This window comes from Schistocerca serialis, chromosome 6 (genome assembly GCF_023864345.2).
Source record: "Schistocerca serialis cubense isolate TAMUIC-IGC-003099 chromosome 6, iqSchSeri2.2, whole genome shotgun sequence".
In the NCBI taxonomy this organism is placed as follows: Eukaryota; Metazoa; Arthropoda; class Insecta; order Orthoptera; family Acrididae; genus Schistocerca; species Schistocerca serialis.
In genome coordinates this window covers 244,150,001-244,173,382 of record NC_064643.1, presented here as the reverse complement: position 1 = coordinate 244,173,382, position 23,382 = coordinate 244,150,001, and the positions used below count along the sequence as shown (strand labels likewise).

Here is a 23,382-nt window from a genome sequence, read left to right as displayed (position 1 = left end):
TTTAATTGCTTGGCTGAAAAATACTTTGGATCCCTATCCCTGTGTGTGACAACACTCCAATCTGTTGTAATAGATGAGTCATCCAGTCACACACACACACACACACACACACACACACACACACACACACACACACAAAAAAAAAGAAAAAAAAGAAAAAGAAAAAGAAAAAAAAAACCTCTTTACCGGTGCAGAATTTTAAAATAATATACAACATAAACTATAATTTATCTTCATTATTGTCACTGAACAGATTGTTGCTCCTCCACAAAGAACATTCTTTTTGTTAACTTGTTATCTTTCCACTACATAAATTATATTTTGTTCATTACACTTGCTACCATTTTAAACAGAATATGAATGGGTAAACACAGGTTCTTATCCTCATTAAGAAATACAACTGACCTCTGCTGAATAATTAACATGACTTGTATTTTGAAAGCGTGTTTAATCAGCTGAAACACTTTTCGTGCATAGTAAAGTAATGAATTTTGCCCCCCCCCCCCCCCCCCCCCCTGTCCTCCCCTACATACATACACATATACATTTAAATACAAGCTCCATGAGTCAGTGTGGTGGAGCATATTCTGCAGCCATATTTAGCTACCCATACAACAATCAGTTATCAGAAAATAAACTGCTTCCAGAGTATTCCATGCATTATGGTCTCCATCAGTATGCATTTGACGCTCTGCAAGCTTTCTAGCGTTATCTGGCCAACTCAGATTAAATTGTCACTTTGGTCTGCCCATGCCAGGCCTTTCTTTACATCATAGTGATTTCAAGTGCCTCACCTACCATTAGCTCCAGAAATGTTTTGTACTATTCTTACATGTAATTATCATTCATCGTGTGAAAGATACAAACTGTGAGATATCTTGGAATGTTTGCATAATTTTCTCTATGTTTTCTTGTTAGCTGCCATGTCATCTACTGTCTTGACTTAAGAATTGTAATGTCTGCTTGCCATATGTTTAGATTTTGTGTGCTTTGTATTATTATTATTATTATTATTGATTGTTTCTGTTAACAAAATCTCTTTTGCCTTTTGAAATGCTCAGAGACATTTCCAAATAGTCCTGTTAAGCAGATTCTGTCTGTAGTGTTCTTATTGTCACTCACTCCTTGACTAATTATCCACGTTAGCTCAGTTTCACTGATTTATTCACATACTACTGTCCTTCTGCTTTATCCAGATGTCTTTATTGCTTGATTTTGTGAATTAACTCTTTTATTTCCCATCTAATACATTCATTCCATTTCTATATTTCTGGCTTAATGTCCTCTGAATTCATTTCTTTGTAATTTCAGTCACTATTATAACTTCGCAGTACATTCAGTTCCACTGGAAATACTTCATCTTGTTCTTCACTTTCATAGATAATTGTTATTAAAGCATATAATTTTTGTTTAACCCTTGATTGGGCGTGCCTGTGTATAAAGCGCGTCAGTCACAAACAACGTTGTTTTGTACCAGTCCATTGCTCTTTCACTATTGCCAGTCCATACATATTCCTTCATTTTCACTTCAGCTAACATGGTAATAAGTTATGTTGTCATATATCGAAGTGAGCTGCAGTAGTATAAAATAAACAGCAAGCTAGGTGAGAAGATATTGACTATCCATGCAAGAAAAAATGACCCAGATTCTAAGCTACCAGCACAATTCCGCAGTGAGACAGTTATCTACAAGATAATTAGTATCAAATAAAAGGGCGAGGGGGGGGGGGGGGGGGGGGGCAGGGATCTTATCCAACTGCAATGTTTAATGCTTCGAGTGTGCCGTTACTGCAGGGTAACACTTGGGTGTAGCAAAAGAGTGATACAATGAGAGGTTTATTTTGTTAATGTTTGATTAAGCAGTGGTTTAACTCCTAAAATGTTAGTTCATTTTGTTGTTTAATTAAACTTAGAGTTAACTGTAATTTTGTTCATGCATGTTTATCGTGGTAATATAAAGAGAGCTAATTTTTACGTGTGTACAAAGTGCACCGTGCGCTGCTGGTGTTACGAAAAAAGACACACCCGCTTGGGGGTTAATCATCTGTTACTTGTTGCCTTAGTATGAAATGCTTGTTTTGATTCATTTTTTCTATTCTGTCATGTTCAATTCTGTAAACAGACCAAAATATGGGAAAGAACTTGAGTACCTCATACTACCACCCCAGTTGGTTATGAATAATTTTTATTTCTACATAGCTCATAGGCATAAAAATGCAGTTTTCAGGGAAAAGTATGCAAGCTTCCCTCAGCAGTAACAGATTCAGTAAAAGGAGGAATGACTGTATGCAGTAGGGGGAAATATACTCACTATCAAATAAAAGGAAACAAGGATTTTCTGCTTTCATCAAATATTCACAGCAGTCTTGTGAAAGTATTAAGGGAGAGGCAGCAAATCATGTAGAAGCTTACAATATTTACTGACATGACTAACCTAAAGTGATGGTGTAGGAACTTAATTGTAAAGATTAATGCCAGTGCCCAGATCATGTCTTGTGCTGTGGACTTTAACATCTAGAGTGTAAGGTCCCGCAAAATCAATATGCACCTTTGCCCAAGGGTGCTGAAGTGTTCACCACATAGAAAATCCCTGTAGTCAAGCCACTTGATTACAAGCACACTTTGAGCAGAGACACTCTGTGAATTTATATATTGATGCCCTGTCTGGCCAATAAATGAAATGCTGCATTAAAATTTTCATTTGAGATGTACCCCAGTGCAACTGGTTAAGGAACTGAGCAACTCATGAGTCAGTTAGTATGACAACACTGCACTCACTCTTCTACATCTACAGCAAATCTATACTTTGCTAGCCACCTTACGGTTGTGGCGTAGGATACGTTATGTAATGCTGTGACTCCTACTTTTCCTCTTCTAGTTACAAATGATTTGCAGGAAGAACAGTTTCTGATAAACCTCTGCATAAGCTCAGTTATATGGGAGGAAGCAGTATATTGGTTGTTTCTTCTACAAGTGTATGTTCTCTGACCTTTAACAGTAATCCACACCACGATACAAAAATGTTTCTGTTGCAGTATCTGCCACTGTAGTCGCCTGTGACTCTCTGTAAGACTTTTACACTTACTAAATGAATGTGTAATGAAATTTCCCTGATCTTCCTTAGATCTTCTCTGTTTCCTGTGTCAATCATATCTGATAAGGATCCCAGAATAAAAGGTAATATTCAGGTATTGGTCAAACAAGGTTTTCGTAAGCTACTCCTTTGTGGGTGGACTGCATTTCCCGAGGATTCTTCCAATGAATCTCAGTCCGCCATATGCCTTACTTACCGTTAGTTTTAGGTAACCATTCTACTTTAAATCGCTCTGTACTTGTCCTCCTAGACATTTCATGGATTTGACTGCTCCAGGGAATATTCTGCAATCATGTTAATCATACAATGATGGCTCTTTCTGCCTACTTATGTGCAAGACATTACATTTCTTTATGTTGAGGATCAATTGCCAGTTGCTGCACCAAGTGTCCATACCCTGCAGGTCTTTTGCATTCCACTACAATTTTCTAGCATCTCTGTGTTCAATAGCATCATCCACAAAAAGATTCATGGAACCTCCACCAGGACATTTATACTTGTGTATATTGTGAGAAGTAATTGTCCTAAAACACTCCCTTGGGGTGCCCCCAAGTTACTTTTATGTCAGAAGATTTCTCACCATTGAGAATGACATGCTGTGTTCAGAAACTCTTCAGTCCAGTCACACCGGTTGGTCTGATATTTCAAACACAAATATTTTGTTCATTAGGCAGCAGTGCAGAACTGTATAGAATGCCTTCCGGATGTCAAGGAACACACTATCAACATGGCAGCCAGTATCTTGTGTTTTCTGGAAAAACAGAGTGAACTGGGTTTCACACATTCATTGTTTTTGGAACCTGCATTGATTCATCCAAAGGAGATTTTTGGTCTCTAGAAATGTTGTAACACACAAACATAAAACACGTTCCAAAATTCTACAGCAGACCAACATCAGAGATATAGGCTTATGTTTTATGCATCTGTTTGATGACCCTTCTTGAAAACAGGAATGACCTATGCCCCCCCCCCCCCCCCACCTCCACACACTCCTCCCCAATCTCCCCCCTCCCCCCCCCCTGTGTTCACACACACACACACACACACACACACACACACAAATCATTAGGAATGCTTCACTCCTCCAGTTACTTATGATACTCTGCTCCTAGAAGAGGAGCAAGTTCTGTCACATACTCTTGTCTTCTATCATATTGGTAATCCATCAAATCAAGTAGCCTTTCCTCTGTTGAACAATTTCAGTTGTTTTTCTATCCCATGGTCATGTACACTCCTGGAAATTGAAATAAGAACACCGTGAATTCATTGTCCCAGGAAGGGGAAACTTTATTGACACATTCCTGGGGTCAGATACATCACATGATCGCACTGACAGAACCACAGGCACATACACACAGGCAACAGAGCATGCACAATGTCGGCACTAGTACAGTGTATATCCACCTTTCGCAGCAATGCAGGCTGATATTCTCCCATGGAGATGATCGTAGAGATGCTGGATGTAGTCCTGTGGAACAGCTTGCCATGCCATTTCCACCTGGCGCCTCAGTTGGACCAGCGTTTGTGCTGGACGTGCAGACCGCGTGAGACGACGCTTCATCCAGTCCCAAACATGCTCAATGGGGGACAGATCCGGAGATCTTGCTGGCCAGGGTAGTTGACTTACACCTTCTAGAGCACGTTGGGTGGCACGGGATACATGCGGACGTGCATTGTCCTGTTGGAACAGCAAGTTCCCTTGCCGGTCTAGGAATGGTAGAACGATGGGTTCGATGACGGTTTGGATGTACCGTGCACTATTCAGTGTCCCCTCGACGATCACCAGTGGTGTACGGCCAGTGTAGGAGATCGCTCCCCACACCATGATGCCGAGTGTTGGCCCTGTGTGCCTCGGTCGTATGCAGTCCTGATTGTGGCGCTCACCTGCACGGCGCCAAACACGCATACGACCATCATTGGCACCAAGGCAGAAGCGACTCTCATCGCTGAAGACGACACGTCTCCATTCGTCCCTCCATTCACGCCTGTCGCGACACCACTGGAGGCGGGCTGCACGATGTTGGGGCGTGAGCGGAAGACGGCCTAACGGTGTGCGGGACCGTAGCCCAGCTTCATGGAGACGGTTGCGAATGGTCCTCGCCGATACCCCAGGAGCAACAGTGTCCCTAATTTGCTGGGAAGTGGCGGTGCGGTCCCCTACGGCACTGTGTAGGATCCTACGGTCTTGGCGTGCATCCGTGCGTCGCTGCGGTCCGGTCCCAGGTCGACGGGCACGTGCACCTTCCGCCGACCACTGGCGACAACATCGATGTACTGTGGAGACCTCACGCCCCACGTGTTGAGCAATTCGGCGGTACGTCCACCCGGCCTCCCGCATGCCCACTATACGCCCTCGCTCAAAGTCCGTCAACTGCACATACGGTTCACGTCCACGCTGTCGCGGCATGCTACCAGTGTTAAAGACTGCAATGGAGCTCCGTATGCCACGGCAAACTGGCTGACACTGACGGCGGCGGTGCACAAATGCTGCGCAGCTAGCGCCATTCGACGGCCAACACCGCGGTTCCTGGTGTGTCCGCTGTGCCGTGCGTGTGATCATTGCTTGTACAGCCCTCTCGCAGTGTCAGGAGCAGGTATGGTGGGTCTGACACACCGGTGTCAATGTGTTCTTTTTTCCATTTCCAGGAGTGTATTTCAATACCCATCATTTTGATATTTGTACAGTGAGTTACAGGAAGAACTGCAGTGCTTTCTTGCTCTGTGAAACAATTTTGAAAAAAGATGTTTAGTATTTCAGCTTTGCCTGTGTTGTCCTTCGTTTTGACGCCATTATGGTCCAGATGAGCCTGGACAGGTGGCATCAATGCATTTACTTATTTAACCAAGCAGACCAAAACTTTGTAGGATTTTCTGTCAGTTCACTGGATAAAACTGTATTTTCAAATTTGTTGAATACTTCACGCATGTCTTGCCTTATCTAATTTTGACTTTGTTCCATTTTTCTTGGATTGTGAGGCTGTGGCTATATTTAAATGAGCAGTGAATCTCTCTTTGCTTTTGTAGCAGCTTTCTAACACGGCTGTTGAACCTCAGCAGGTCTTTCCTATGCCTTTCAACTTCACTCGTCATATACCTGTGTAAACCATAATGTATAATACTCTTGAACTCTGTCCATTGTCAGTTCAGGAGTCAGTGACACCATCACTCCTGCTCAGTCTACAGTAAAATGAATAGTATGTATATAATGTAAAATCCATAAGCTCTGTGTAAGGAAAAACCATCCTAGGTAGAGGGAAGTACCAAATTATTGGTAATTGCTGTTGTGTTTGTACCCTTTGTCCTGTGTGTAGGAAAGCAATATTATTCCCTGCTGCAGGGAGTTACCAACTTTCTAGTAGGAATTTGACTCAGATAGAAGAGACCACTGGAAATATAATATTGTAGGAAACAGCACATCCTGTAGGATCTTCCGCTATGAGAGATGATGCGTCCTAATTAAATGTGGTGTCAATCCACTAACAAGTTTTTATATTAAGGTTACTGTTCCAAATTAATGATTGTGTCCGTACAATGTCAAGTTCTACATCAGTATTACTAGAATGTAATGTTTTTCATTTTATAAGGGAATTTTGTAGGTTTGCTTTATTAAATGATGACATCTGGTGATGGTTTTTACGGTTTCCTGAAGGGTGGCTACACTAATTGACGGGGTTTCTGTTCAAAGACAATTTGTACTGTTTATAATTATTGAATGATAACATGAATGGATTTTTACTGTTGCTAAAGATGATTAACTTTACCATAATATAAATAATCAAACTTGTTATTATTTGACAATACTTAAAGAATTGTAGAATGGATAGCGTGAGTGGCTATTTTGGAGCAGTGTAGCTTCCAGTTGAGCTAGTCTTTTGGGTTTTTTTGCATTAAAACAAACCTAACATTTAGCAAAGACCAAACACAAATTAAATATTTAATGCAATAATGTAAATCAAATTAATTACATAAATACACAATAGAAAAATCAGTAGAGATTATTGTTATATTTTATGAAGATTGTAATAGATGCAGTCTAGGAGGTCCCTTAAACTAGAATCTAGTTACATATAATATTTTGTAAGATGCAATTGTTAATAAAACATATGATGAATAGATGTGTAGAAATATTAACTGTACTGATTCCATTAAAGTCCAGATGATTACATAAGAACAATCATAATAATAATAATAGAAAATTGTACGAAAAAGATACAACTTATCTGACATAATGCATAGATTGGTTACTTTCAAAAAACAAAACCATTAGTCATATGAATATTTTGATTAGAATAATAAATAATTGACGAGAAGTAAAAGCAGTTATGATTTATGTTCAAGTGTTTGTTATATATTTAACCCCTGAGCAAGCACACAGTTTTTCATAACACTAGCAGGCGTGCGCCATACTTTGTACACATCTCAAGAATAGTTGTCTTTATGTTACTAATGTAAACATGTATGAGCCATATCACATTTTAATCCTAGTTTAATTAAACAATGATAAAATAAACTTACCTTGTATTAGTAGATCACTGTTTAATTAAACAATAATAAAGTATGTGTTCATTGTATCACTGTGTTGCTGCGTACAAGTGTTACCCATCTGTAATGACCCATTCAAAGCATTAAACAGCACAGGTGCATCATATCCGAGCCAGCTGCTTATTCAATTGCTAATTATCTCATGGTGTGCTGCTAGCTCGGGAACTGGGTCATTTTCTCACGCGAATCATGAATTTTTTTTCTCACCTGATTCGCTGTTTATTTTATGTTACAGTTGCTCTCTTGAAACATATGATAACACAACTCATCACAGTGTTCGCCGAAACAATAATGAAGAAATACATATGGGCTCAATTGTAAAACAATAATGAAACAGTATGAGACAAAGTTGTTTGTGGTTGGTGCACTTTATATATAGGCACGCCTGCTCAAGAGTTAGTAAGACATGGTTGCAAAATATTGACTTTAATTATTAATGGAAAAGACTTGCAGAAGTCGACATCAAGAGGTCAGTTTGGGTTGTAGAGAAGTGTAGGAAAACCCAAAGCTATGCTGATCCTATGACTTGTTCTAAAAAATAGGATGAGAAAAGGCAAACCTGCTTATATAGCATTTGTAGATTTAGAGAAAACTTGACAGTGTTGACAGTACTACACTTTTCAAAATTTTGAATGTAGCAGGGATAAAACACAGGGAGCAAAAGTTTATTTACAACATGTATAGAAAAGACGCCCTGTAAGACCTCAAGCAGATGCTCAACTTCTTCTTTATTGTGCAACTGGTCTTTAACCATTATCCAGCTCCTGTTGTACACATGTTACAAATACAGGAAACTTTATGCAACAAGGATGTTTGAAAATTGTAGTAAAAATATAAGCAATTTCACTATATTGGTGAAGTGTGGAGAACAGGTGCTGGATAATGATTTTTGACTGAAACACATGGCACATAAAGATTAAATTGTAACAGCAGCTTAAGGTATTACATGATGTCATTTCTTCAATTAATAAAATCTGTAGAACCCAGTAAGAGTCAAAGGACATGAAAGGGAGGTAGTAGTTGAGAAGGCAGTGAGGCTGGTTTTGTAGCATATCCCTAGTGTTATTCGCTTAGTACTTTGAGGATAAGTAACAGAAATCACAGATAAATTACAAAAGGAAATTCAAGTTCAGGGAGAAGATATAAAATCAAGTTTAGGGAGAAGAATTAAAACTTTGAGGTTTGCCAATGGCACTTTAATTCTGTTAGAGATGGCAAAGTTGTTGAACAAAATGGATAGTGTTTTGAAAATAGATTAAATGATGAGCCTCAACGAAAGTAAAACAAGAGTAATGGAATGTAGTTGAATTAAATCAAGTGATACTTGGGGAATTAGATTAGGTAATCAGACACTAAAAGTGAGTTTAGAAATGGTCAGAAAAATAACTGGTGATGGTTGAATCAGAGAGAATATAAAAAACAGAAAGACATTAACAAGGAAAGTATTTCTGAAGAAGAGAAACTTTCTAATTTCTGGTATAAATTTAAGTGTTAGGAAGTCTTTTCAGAAAGAATTTGTCTGGAGTGTAGCTTTATAAAGAAGTGAAATGTGTGTGATAAGCAGTTCAGACAAGAAGAGAATAGAAACTTTGAAATAGAGGCTATAAAGAATGTGTAGTATTAGATGGGAGGACTGAATAACATATGAGGAGGAACTGAGTCAAATGCAGGAAAAAGAAATGTATGACAAAACTTGACTAAAAAGGTGACTGATTGATAGGAGAGACCCTGAGACAATAAGGAATTTCAGTTTGGTAATGGAAGGACGTGTAGGGATTAAAAACTGTAAAGGGAGACCAAGACATGAACACAATAAGGCAATTGTTAGAATGTGTGGTGGAATGAATGAAGAGTGTATGCAAAGAATGAATTGTAAGTAAGTAAGTATATATGAGTGTGTGCATAACAATGTACAGTCATGTATTGGATAACACACTCTGTATGAAAAGCATTTTATAAAACAGCCATTATTTAAATCAAGGAAGTATTATCTTTTAGACAAGTAAATATGTAGTTATTTACAGTTTGTCTGGGAGCCAATAATTTGGCAGAATACAAAAATTAATTGAAGGCTTATACTTGGTTGAGCAGGGGAAATACCTAATTATACAAGAACGGCAACAACACTCATTGTCTGTAGATTATGTCAGCCAGTCATAAAAGAGTGGTGTCTTGTGCTTTTGGGACAGTCGATTCAATGCTCTAACAAGTTATTACGGAACTGGGATCCTTCATCAAGCAAGGATGTGTCTTTTGTTGCTCTGAAAAATTTAATAACATCTTCAATGATGTATTTTGTTTATGAACAGCTGGATATGATCATTTAGATCCAATTTAGATGATTTTTCTTAGAACTTTGATGGGTTTGTTGAAATAGCCTTATGACAAATTGTAGCACTACACGGCATATTATTCAGACTTTGCTTAAAGACACCAGCTTGCTGAGAAGGAAATATTGTGTAATATCTTGATGACCAAACCCAATCATTCATCTACATCGACATACATGCTCTGTAAGCCACCATCAAGTGCATGGCAGAGGGGAAGTTGTATCACTGTTAGTCATTTCCTTTCCTGTTCCACTAGCAAATGGAGCAAGGAAAAAACTATTATCTATATGCCTCCATATGAACCTTAATTTCTTTTATCTTGTCTTTGTGGTCCGTATGTGAAATGTACATTGGAGGCAGTAGAATCGTTCTGCAGTCAGCAGCGGATGCCTGTTTGCTAAATTTTGCTCAATAGTGTTTCACAAACAGAACTCATGTTCCGTCCACTGCTCCCCATTTTAGTTCACAAAGAATCTCCGTAAGACTCACATGTTGATCGAACCTGCTAGTAACAAGTCTAGCAGAACATCTCTGAATTGCTTTGATGCCCTCTGTGGATATACCAAATGATCAAGCAGTACTCAAGAATAGGTTGCACTAACATTCTATAAATGGTCTCCTTTACAGATTTGCAACGCTTTCCTAAAATTCTTCAAATATACTGAAGTCGACCATTCGTCTTCCATACTGACGTACAATTTCCATTTCATATTGCTTTGCAGTGTTATGCATAGATGTTCAAATTATGTTACTCTGTCAAGTAGCACAACACTAATGCTGTATTTCAACTTTAAAGGTTGTTTTACGTAATCATTTGCATTAACTTATATTTTTCCACATTTAGAGCAAGTTGCCATTCATCAACCAGATAGAAATTCTATCTAAGTCATCCTGTATCATTCTACAGTCATTCAATGATCATACTTTCCCACAAACTACAGCACCATCAGCAAAAAGTCATGGATTGCAGCTCACCCTAACCATTACGTCATTTATGTATATAGTGAACAAGCATGGTTCAATCATACATGCCTGAAGCACTTCCAATGGTGCTCTTTTCTCTGATGAACACCTGGCTTTGAGTACAACATAAGGGGGTCTTTTACGTAAGAAGTCTTCAAGCCACTCTTGTATCTGGGAACCTATTGCGTATACTTGGACCTTCATTAACAATCTCCAGCTGGACACCGCATCAGATGCTTTCCAGAAATCAAGGAATATGGAACCTGCATGTTGCCCTTCATCCATGGTTTGCAGGATATCTTATGAGAAAAGTGCAAGTTGATTTTTGCATGAGTGATGCTTTTTTAAATCCATGTTGATTTGTGGACAGAAACTTGAATACCAGAACCACACCAATTGTCACCTGTGTTGGCTCTAGAATTTTTCATGAATGACTGATGTAATTCTAAACATTAGTCAATGATTATAAATTTAAATTTATGATAATAGACATTCCAAGATGAGACTGACAAAACCAATGACAATAATTGCAAATTATAATTACACTGATAAGATTAAGCGTAAGGTAAAACTTACAATAGTGGGAATTGCAGGATGAAAATGATATACACAAATGAGGATATACAACCACTCTGGATAAATGTCAGGACTGATGCAAAGGCATGCTTAAACATCATGTAGGCTCACTAACTTTAAGTTTCTGCTTTTCTTCTAATTGTAGGATGCAACCCAATTCCATTTGTTATTTTCTGCTGTGTTGCAGCATAGTGGTATGAAATAGTTGCAACACAATGTATATATATTTTGTTTCCTTACTTGTGAGAATTGCAAAATACCACTTAATTTTGCAGGAAACTCAAGGAGGCTCCACCCTTCCCTACATTTTATCCTGAAGACTTAGATCAAGAACTTCCTGAAGACATTTATGCAGAGGAAGTACATTCATTCAAGGAACCATCCATTACATTCAGTTAACGATGGAGTTCAGATCTGTAGAGTATTGTGTATTTGCCATTTCTTGTTACTGTGTAATTGGAAATTGTTATTAAAAATTTTCTAAACATAACATATTTTTATATTGCAAATCCTTTTAAAGTAAACTGCTTATTTATGTTTGAAGTAGACTTTATTTGCATACCATGCTTGTATCTGTATAATATCCATACATAAAAATGAGTGTGTGTGTGTGTGTGTGTGTGTGTGTGTGTGTGTGTGTCTTTTCCGCATCATCTCGAAAAGCACTGGATTGATTTTGACCAAACTTGGTATGCATATCACTTATTGTCTGTAAGGAAGTATGTTGGGGGTAAGATAGTGGAGATATTGCATCACAGATAGGCACAAAGGCAGGCACGACAAAAAGACTGTCACAAAATGAGCTTTCAGCCAACAAGGCCTTTGTGGAAAAGTAGCTAATGGGCAAAACACACACACACACACACACACACACACACACACACACACACACACAGACACACACACACACGCGTGCACGCAACTCACACACACATGACCTCAGTATTTGGCAGTTGAAGCCAGAAGTTGTTATATTCCATCCTGGATTTTCCAGTGTTAGAAGAAAGGCATAGATAGGGATGGAGGAGTTGGGCAAAGAGAGAGGTGAGGATGAGATAGACAGACCGGGGGGAGGGGAGAGAAGAGGTGCACAGAGAGAAGGGGAGGAGCGGATGTTCAGGGAAAGGGGGAAGAGAAGACGGATAGAGATTGGGGGGGGGGGGGGGGGGGGTTGGACAGAGAGAGGGATGAGGATGAGATGGGCAGAAAGGGAGGGGGAGCAAGAGAAATATAGAGGGGGGAGGGGGGGGGTTAGGAGGAAGAAATGGACAGATAGATGGGGGAGACAGAGGAGGTGGATACGGGGTGAGAAGAGGATGGATGGAGAAAGGAAGTGGAGGAGATGAACAGAGAGTGTGGAAATGGTCAAAGGGAGCGGGGGAGGAGGACATACTTGCAATACATGTGACACACGCTTACGCAGTCAAAGCCACATGTAAAAAGCTTTTCTAATATAAAAATATATGTGTCTATATATGTAAGTAAGTTGCACATCTCGTCCTAATGACTGGATCGATTTCTACCAAACTTGGAGTCTACATCACACAATGTCCGGAAGGAAGCACTGTGTGAGTAACAACCACCAACCTCCCATTGGGATGGGGGTGTATTGAAAATGGATATGACATAGGAGATGGACAGAGTGATGGGGAAGGAGGAAATAGAAAGAGAACAAGAGAAAGGGAGGTTGAGATATATGTGGTAGATGGGAGATGGAGAGGGGTAGTGGAAAAGGAAGATGGTGTGAGGTGCCAGGTAGAAGAATGGATAGATTGTGAGGTGTAAGAGTGAGCGGATGTGAGGAGGCAAGTGTAAGTGGTAGGGTGTTGGGAGGCAGGTGGAAGAGGGACAGGATGCGAGGAGGTAAGTAGAAGAGAGACAGAATTTGATGAAACGGATGGAAGAGGGGGAGAGAAATGAGAGGTGGAAGGTAGATTAGAGAAAAAATTTTAATTTTTCCTGATTCATTTTGATGAAACCATAGCTAACATTTACAATCATGCATTTAGTTGACTTGGAGCACTTTAAAAGTATGAAGTGCAATTTGTCTTTTATTAATGCTGTTCAGTGTGTCAAACAGATCACAAGAACGAGCTCTGCAGCAAACCAGTGTTTTCATTGTGTTTCCAAACAGAAGAGCATGCCACATGGCTAAATACTCATACCATAGATTAAGTTAACATCCTCTCCGGAGATGTATAGTGTAAAATAGCAGAGATTCAAACATATACATGTGCAATATATATATGGCAGGTACAGGGTGGTGCAAGTGAAAGTGGCCCAGATGAGAGGATACGATCGGATGTGAATGTATGCATGTAACCACATGCCGTGACTTCCACACCAAGTGTGCACCTGTCATGTGATCCACACCTGTTCAGATTGTAGTGCAGGCTGTTTCAGCGTGAGTGGAGCAGTGTAAATGGGACAATGTTACAGTGGAGCAGCGGGTGTTTGTTTTGGGAAGTTACATGATAACAAAGTCATGAAAACATTGTGCTAAGTTTAATGGTGTCAAAGTGCCAGCTAAGAATGCCATGCAATGCTTAGCTCGAAAATGGTAGCAGACAGGATCTGTTTTGAACAAGTCAAAAGACATTCCAAAATGTGCCCACACACCAGAAAATGTGGCTGCAGTTCACTAGAAAATGCTTTAGAGTCCTACTAAATCAACCTGATGCCTGTCACAGGAGACCTGCATATCATATCGATCATGTGGATGAATGCTCTGCCTGGACCTCCATATGGATCCCTACCAAGTCTCTGTTGCTCATGCATTGAAACCAGTAGATGCTACTCAGTGCCTCCAGATTTGTGAGTGGTTGTTCATTGAGATAACAATGAATAGCTTGGACATGGATCTGTTCTTTATGTCTGATGAAGCCTGGTTTCACCTGAGTGGTTATGACAACTCACAAAATCACAGGTTCTGGTCAGTGAAGAATCTGTGTAACTTCCACAAAACACCATTGCATAATCAGAAGGTTGGGGTTTGGTGTGCAATGTCTGTGTGCTGCATTATTGGTCCCATCTTCTTTCATCAGATGCTGACTGCAGTGTGTTACATTGCCAGTGTTTCGAAACCATTTGTGGCAGTGTTAACACAGAAGGAAAAGACCTATAGTTACTTCCAACAGGATGGTCACTTTAGCACCTGCTATAGTCAGGTTAGTACTGTATTTCCTTTCCTCTGCAGTGTTTCTTTGTACCCCGGAACTATGTTCTCTGGGCCAGTTTTATTTGCCCCATCCTGTACACGCGAGTGAAGCCCTGTATAAAAGGCTATATGATTATAGAGAAACATTAAATTTAAATGAACACGAGAAAATGAGGAATTGGTGCAGAGATCAGTATCAACTATCAGTTATCAAACTAAATTTATCATTACGACTTTCAAGGTTAGAATTTTGGACAAAACTGTGAGATCTTCCATAAAAGTATTATAATTATTAGTTTCGTTATAAGCAATTACGTACAACAGAAATTAAAACATATTTTGGGTCCTTATAATAACAGATATTTGAAATCAGGTATATACTTTATCAAAAGTAATGATTGCAATATACAAAACATTGAACCTGTGGCCAGACACTTTAATGTAATTGTACAAACATCAATAGCTGCGTTTAGCAAAGCATCACTTCGTATGCACCCTGCTAATAACAAACACACTGAGAAAATATGGAGAACAGCCTTAAGGTCTTGCACATCGTACCAAATGACATTTTCATGGGCACACTGATTTAGATCAGAATTTACATGTGAAATAAAGAAATTCAGGAGCGCTATTAGATGAATAAATAAATTTTAAATATTAGAGATATATATTCTGTTTTAAACTGGTTATCTTTATAATTAATATGGGAGCTAAAAGAAAATGTGGAATGATGCTGCTCTCAGGGAAGCACCAGCATAGCTGGGGAACAAATATATATGGATGCAAACAATTTCAGCAAGATTGACAAAAATGTAAAACATTTGTGGTGGTTTAATGGAAGTTTCTTTAATGATAATGAAAGGAAAAATAGGTAGAGGCATAATAAAAATAATTAAAATGCAGTACAAAAGAGATCAGTCTGTCAAAGATGGCAATAGTAAACTGTTAACAGAATTTAAATGCTTGAGAAGGTAGGTGCTTATTATCTACATTAGTATATGCAGTCTTGGTAATTTCATATAATAAAGCCCTCAGTCCATCAACTGAATAAAATTACATTCACTTTTTTTGCAGTACTCTTATTTTATTAGAAATTCATTGTTAATGAGTATGCACTACAAATGTTAAGTACAAATTTTTCCATAATTAAACATTTATATATTTCATAAGTACTCTTTAAAACTTATTTTAAAGGACAGTTTTTTGTTTAAAGTTTGCAACTAGAAGAAATTAACATATTTGAGTCATTAAAAAGTACACATTATACTCAATAATAATGTAAAAATAGCACCCATATCTATTGGTTACTCAAGTTGCAGAAGATGTTAATTCTTTATTGTATTGAAAATCATGTTACAGGTCTTTCTTCAGCATCAACCCAACTCCATATCTTCTTCATTAGATATTTTCTTGTACATTTAACAAGGGTATGGGTGTTGAATATCTCCATACCTTTCTTTGTCCAATTCATTACAAGTGAACCAAATTTCAGATCACCTTGTTGATTCAGATATTCTGCTGGCATTTCCCCATAAAATGATAAGTAAAGTGCTGTATAAACATTGGTTATTATATCACTTATACCGATATTTTCACCATACCAATATCTTTGTGATGAATTTAGCCTAGGGAGAGAAATATTAGTTCCAGTAGTATCAGTGTAGCCAATTTTGTACTCACTTTCTTGATGTAAATTTCTTTTGCCATTCGTCTGCAATATTTCTTTTGTTATCATTTTTAAATGGGTTAGCATTAGTATTAATAGTTTTATTATTTCAGATCCTACATTAAATTTTTTCTTATCGTTCATACTTTGTATATTGTTTTTAAGTAACTGATGTCTGCCACTATTAGGATAAGAGAAATCTAAAAACAATTCTGACAGTTGCCTCTTGTTTGCATTATTATTCCTGCCTGATCTTAAACCAGGGATTATTTGAAAATATTTTATATAGCACATTGCAATATCAAACTCTGATTCAAAATCTTGGTATAGAAATCGAAGTGCTTTCAGAGTATTCTTCACTTTCCAGGCAAATTTTGAAATGAAATGTTGCCAAATAAAATTCATGTTTCTGAAGTTCTGTTCTATATTCATCACATTGTTCATCAAATTTCCACCTGGAAGAAATTTGTGAGTAGGCTGGATCTCCCTGTATAATGCAGAAAGCATAATTGAAGGTGCATTTATTCACATACCTTTTAAAAAAAGAAGGGCACGAAATTAATAAACTATTTTTACCTGTCTTCCAAGCTACTGCCATTATTTTTGTGATGAACTGAAGTGCTTATCATTTGACTGGCAGCATCATTGGCAGTCATAAGCAACAGAAGTAGTGCTATAGTGTGGAATTTTCCTTTTTGTTTCCCTAAAATTAAAATAAATGCCTGTTGCAATTCATTTAATTTTTCATAGTGTTGATCATGTAAAAAAACTGAGCAGAAACAGTAAATATTTTGTAATTTTTGCCACTGATTTATCTGTGCATCAATTTTATCTACAATTTTTTTTTACTGTTATGATAAAATTGGTAATTAAAGCATTGAGATGCAGTATTTTGACACCATGTGAATATACATACAATTCAATCAGTGTATGATTAATCTGAGGCTGCATTCCTTATTACTTACTTGTGCTCTGCCTTATGAAAAAAAATTTCTCACAGAGAGCTGTTTCACAGGCTAAGTGGAAGCTGTGACAGACTGGAACTTGGCATTTTAAATGACTCACAACATGTGAAAATGTTTGTCTTCTGATTAGCAGCAGATACCTGCCTTCTTCAATTAATATTTAACTATTGTAGTCATCTAGCTTGCCACATAGTCTCAATCAAAGTGTCAATGTTATTACTACCTCTCCACATACCACTGGGGCATGTAAATAATATCTTTCTTCAGTTGTATGAATCCAGACTGAAGACTACTGAGATGCCATAATCATTTATTTCAAATTTTGGCTAGCATGACATCTTGATCAGTGCATACAACAAGATCTCTCTTAAATTGCAGGACCAGTTTCAAATGCCTCATGGCACTATTTAGCAGGTGCTTCATGCTGTGAAACACTGCAAGCATCTGATATCCTGAAAGGGCCATGTGCTATTACTGACACTTTGTTTTTAATCATTTCATAAACAGGTTGTTATTACTGATGTATGTTGACATCAATTTAATTGTTTGCCCCGAATAGCCCGAACAGTATGGATTAACACATCCAAGCTAAATGATTCAATACAGTTATATATTTAAATCTACTATAGTATCAGTTACTATGTTAGAAATAGACTTTCTAAACTGAAACTACAACTAAACAAAGAGGGGAATAGCTTGTATATGGCAGGCATCAGCAGACGAGCATGATGAAAGTCATGTTACAGTAGTTACATCAGTGGGTCCTCAGTGTGGCACAGCAGTGGAAAGAGCTGGAACAGACTTTATTGTTCAGAGATCAGCTTCAACATTAAACTGAACCTCAGTAATTGGAATACAGCACAACAAGATGAGAAGAAAACCAACAAAGAAGTGATAGCAATGGATGATATCTGATATTTGGAAACCTTGAAGAGAACAAAACAAGTAAGAAATAAGGGAAGAATGAACTGAGAATAAAAACAAAGATATTTTGCAAAGAGTATTCTCATATAATAAAAAAGATGAAAAAACAAATTAAATTAATGTGAGGTAGTGGTATGATGACAGAGATGGAGTGGAGGTGAAAAAGAAGTAGCTATTAACAGGAACCTCTTGCTGGTGTGTAGACCGTACTAAGTGCTTGCTGTAGTGCAAGTTTCTGCCATAAGAAGCTCTAGCATAGTTTTGGAGTGAGGAACACTCCAAATGGCATGAAATTTGCAGCCGTAGTGTTGCAAGTATGCACCATGATAGCCTGCAGCAAAATACCAGTACACACTCTACTGTGTGCACACTTCCTGTTGCTGACACAGAAAGCAGAACAGTGGATGCACACATGGGTGTCTGCAGACATTCACTGAAGACAAGGCAAGATCGTAATATTGCCTTTTTTAATATAATTCATTCTGTGAGTTTGAGGACATGTCAGTTCTTAAGAATAAAATTTTCATGGATATTCAGAAATCCCGTTTTGCTTCACAAGATTGATAGTTAGCCACTCAATATATATTTTTGGAGGGTATATTACTATGAAACAGAAAAAGTATGCATATTTTGTTAGCATATGCAAAGTAGTCTCCCATAAACCTTGGACCTTGTTGAGGTGTGGTGGCTTGCATGCCTCAACAATACTGAGAGCAAGAGAAAAAAGACATTTTATCAAGGAATAAGTGTGTTTAAAAAAAAAGTGACTTTCTCATCATATTTTCCTCACACACACATAGTAAACAGTAGTTTTATAGCTTGTATTGTTAAAGTTAATGCAGCAATAAAGTATTGATAATTAGGTTGAAAGTGATAGGTATTAAACAGCCAACTGATTGCAACAAAATGTTACTATTACCATGTTTTGAATTGGATATGAGTATCTTCATCAGAAAATCCGTGATTACATGTAGTAACTGACAAATAAATTTAAGAGCAGTATTGTGCTATGTAATATTGACTTAATTAAGAAGTATTTTATTTGCCAATTTGTTCATCAGTTACTACATATAATTGTCGATTTTCTGGTAAAGATATCCATAGTCAGTGTTGAAACTTGATAAACTAAAATTTTGTAGCAACAACTGGGTGTCTTATACTTATCATATTCTTGTACGGTATCTGTCTCACAGCCATCTTGAAAACTGTAAACTGTAAGTAATGTAGTTTTTCACTAAAAAGTACTTCAGAAAAATATGTGTTGAGATAGAAACCAAATATGATTTTATGCCATTCCATGATTTTTCAAATAGAGAAGACAGACATCCCCTTTCCCTATTGAGTTGAAATCACGAACAACTCATTTCTTTGTGCAAAGAAACCATGCTAGGGGTAGCATAAGAAAATACCAAACATGAAAAATAAGCATCTCCCTTACTCTGTCTCCTCTCCATCCAAACAGGTCTTAGAAGGCCCAATGGCACTGACCAACTGCTTTGTCATTCGCACCCAATAGGCATCACTGAAAGCATATATGAAGGGGCATGTGGTCAGCACACCACCCTCCCAGCTGTTGTCAGATTTCATGTCTGGAGCCACTACTTCTCTAGCTCTTGGATTGGAAGGGCTAGTGCTTAACTTTGGTGATTTGACACAAGCTGGTGTTACCATGCAGCAAGGCCATTGGCATCCCTAACTGTCATGTTTTATTTTTGGAAGAAATGTGAAAATCGAAAGTTTTATGTAAATTTTGTTACACTACAATAAAAATCATTGAATGTTATCTTAAAAACCACATATTAAATAAAGCAAATGAAACCTAAAACAATCTACAAATAAAAAATAAAACTTGCCTTATGATATGTTGCTATCTGCAGCTGATGAAAACCTTGAAAAGAGAAGTAGATTTCTTTGTTGCCTGAAAACTGTATATATTGTGTGCAATTTAATTTTTATGTAAGTTACTGGTGTATAATTACAAAAGAGTTGAAATGAATGTGGAACGAGTGACTACACAAAAACGAATGAGACAGGCTACGACAAGTGAATGGTGAATGACAATTCCTTGGAATTCGTTCCTTTGGACTTATTCATTTGCAAATGACCCACCTCTAATACTATCCCAGTGCCGCAGAGAAGATACATAGTTCACATAGCATTTGTCAGTTAGACACGGAAGAGTTAATATCCCAACGAGCTTTGTGCACCGTAGTGCTATTTTTCTAGGGTATTAGAGTGTATTTTTCTTTGATGTCTTTAGGGTCACTTGTCAGTTCCTTGTTCTTTCTTGCAATTCACAAATTGTTCATAACAAGTGATTCCATAAGTCTCAGAATTATCAGATGGAAGTAGAACATCATTCTTCACATAAAATTGCCTTGTCGCAATCTCCAACACACAATCAAGATATCTTTTAACATTGTCATGTCAGCTACCAGCCTCTGACACAAGATGTGGTCGAATAAGTTTATTCTGAAAGTGAAACCGGGTCTGTGTACCTTATCATATGCACCAACAGTGTCAAAAAAGACGGTTGTGACATTCTCTTTCTGCGTGGCCACGCCGTGGGCTTCACAGGTTAAAATTTTTAAATTATCAATTGCTTCCTTGCTTTATCTTTCCATTGCTTTATTATTCAACCTTGAAATAAAACCAGTGTAACAAAGCCAAGTAACAAATGTGGATGAAACTCCTCCTTGATGTCTTTTTTACAAAAGCAGAAACAACACTGACAACAATGAAAAAAATTATATCTATTTTTATTTATTTACTAGCAAACCTGACAATGCTTTGTAACTGCTAAATATGTATTGAAACTGGATATATGTCTTAATCTCCTCCTCCTCCTCTTCCCTCTCTTTGTCCATATCCTCCCCACCCCTCCATCTCGTACCGTGAAGTGGAAGATTTGAAAGTGATCTAATCCTCAAACTGATTTTACACCCAAGCGGTACATTTGTGGACGCGGATTCCTTATCAAAACTTTATATACAAGTCCTCTCTACAATCCCTAGAAGCTTGCAGCAAGTATTTTGAATCACCCTGCATATAAAACAGCATGTATTTATTTATGCATTTATGTATGAATGTATGTATGCCCAGGATCTCCTCCTAAAATCCTGGATTGATTTTAACCAAATTTGGTACACAGTAAACTTCATGAATATCAACACAGTTGTGGGTAGAACATCCTAGCACCGATAGGGACAGAAATACAGGCAAAGATCTGTCTTTTTCAACCCCTGAGTGTAGGCTGCTATGTACGGCAGGCGTGTTGTGTCAGAGTAGTATTGGCCTGCTTGGTGTGGCAGCCTTTGTATCAGGCAAGAAACGTTTTTAAATCCAGAGGCATAGGCTGCCCTGCATGAAATGTGTGTTGTGGGAGTAGTGTTGACTTGCTCTAGCAACCTGTTTTGCAATGGCTACACGAGCAGGTGGACACAGCTGGAGGAAGGTTGAGATGGGTAGAGGAGGGAATGGACAGAGGGGAGGGTGAGGAGTCCCCAGCATGTAGGCTGCCCTGTGTGACAGGTGTGTTGTGGAAGCAGTATTGTCTATTTTATCAATCTGTTTTGCAGGGGCAACACGTAGACGTGGGCATGTCTAGGGGAATATTCAGATGGATAGAGGAGGGCATAGGATAGATTGGTGGCAGAGGGTGCAGGAGGGGATGGGTCTAGATATGGGGGAAGGAGGGGGAGTGACAGAGAAAGAAAGAGGAAGAGATGGATAGGGAGAGGTGGGCAGGAGGAGAGGGATGGGCAGTCTGGGCAGAAAGAGATAAATAGGCAGATGTGAGGAGGAGGAGGTGAATAGTGAGAGGGAGCAGGAGCAGATGGACAGGAGGGGAGGAGGAGAAGGGGGAGAGGGAGATGGGCATAGAGAGATGGAGTACGTGCACATAGAGAGGGGATAAGGTGATAAAGAGACAGAGGGAATGGGGATGAGGAGATGGACAGATAGAGGTGGGAGGATGATGTGGACACAAAAACGACAGGAGGAAGAGGTGGAAACAGAGAGATGGAAGGAGGAGATGGATTGAGAGCATGGAGAGGAGGAGATCTACAAGGGTGAGTCAAATGAAAGCCTTAAATTTGTGATAACAAATCGGAATTTCGTGCCATTATCCTGTAATTTGGTAAGCGTACTACAAACAGCGTGCAGAATGGCCTGTAGGTGGCAGCATAGTGCAGATGCACACATACCATTGCAGTATGTATCAGTATAAAGATGGCTGCCCCACTTGCGACTTGCACTAGGGAAGAACAACATTCTGTTATTAGGTTTTTGTGTAGTGAAGGTGTGAAACCTATTGAAATTCATTGATGAATGAAGGTTCAGTACGGTGATGCATGTTTGTCACAGCAGTAAGTCTACGAATGGAGTAGGAAGTTCGCAAATGGTGTGACTTCAGTGGAAGGTCAGGCACAATGAGTTGTGACTCCACAGAACATTGCAGCAGTTGAAGCCATAGTGAAGGAAAACTGCCGAGTGACACTGAATGACATTGCAGCTTGTTTACATATTAGTCATGGGACAGCACACCATATTGTGCGTGATGTGCTCCAGTTTCACAAAGTGTCTGCAAGATGGGTGCCATGGCGGCTGACTCATGAAATGAGAGAACGAAGTGTTGATGCTTGTGAAGAACTTCTTCGGCACTTTGAACGAGAAGGTGATGGCTTCCTTGCAACAATCGTTACTGGGGATGAAACCTGGGTTCACCTCCACCAACTGGAAACAAAGAGAGCGAGCAAGGAATGGCGCCATTCCTCATTACCAAAACCAAAGAAGTTTCGAACAGAACCATGAGCAGGGAAGGTTATGCTGACTCTCTTTTGGGACGAAAAAGGTGTCATTTTGGAGCATTACATGCCTAGAGGAACCACTGTCACCAGTGCATCATACACAGATCTCCTAAAAAATCATCTGCGGCTTGCAATCAAATCAAAGCGACATGGATTGCTGTCAGCAGTTGTCCTTTTGCAACATGACAATGCGAGGCCCCACACTGCCTGTACAACAGTTGCAACGATCACAGACCTGCATTTTGAGTGTCTTCCTCATCCACCATACTCACCAGACCTTGCCCCCAAGTGATTTCCATACGTTTGGACCACTCAAAGAAGCAATGGGAGGAAAGAAGTTCTGTTCTGATGAAGAGG

The 23,382-nt window shown here is 38.7% G+C and overlaps 1 protein-coding gene across 1 annotated transcript in view; it reads left to right on the top strand.

Annotated features, from left to right (window-relative positions):
- The window catches only part of LOC126483693 (39S ribosomal protein L3, mitochondrial), an 84,369-nt gene extending 72,374 nt beyond the window's left edge, over positions 1 to 11,995 (top strand). The window contains exon 8 of the mRNA XM_050106779.1: positions 11,781 to 11,995. Coding sequence (XP_049962736.1) covers positions 11,781 to 11,904 — 124 coding nt within the window. The 3' untranslated portion in view covers positions 11,905 to 11,995. The remainder of the gene's footprint in view (positions 1 to 11,780) is intronic.
- The last annotated feature ends 11,387 nt before the right edge of the window (positions 11,996 to 23,382 follow it).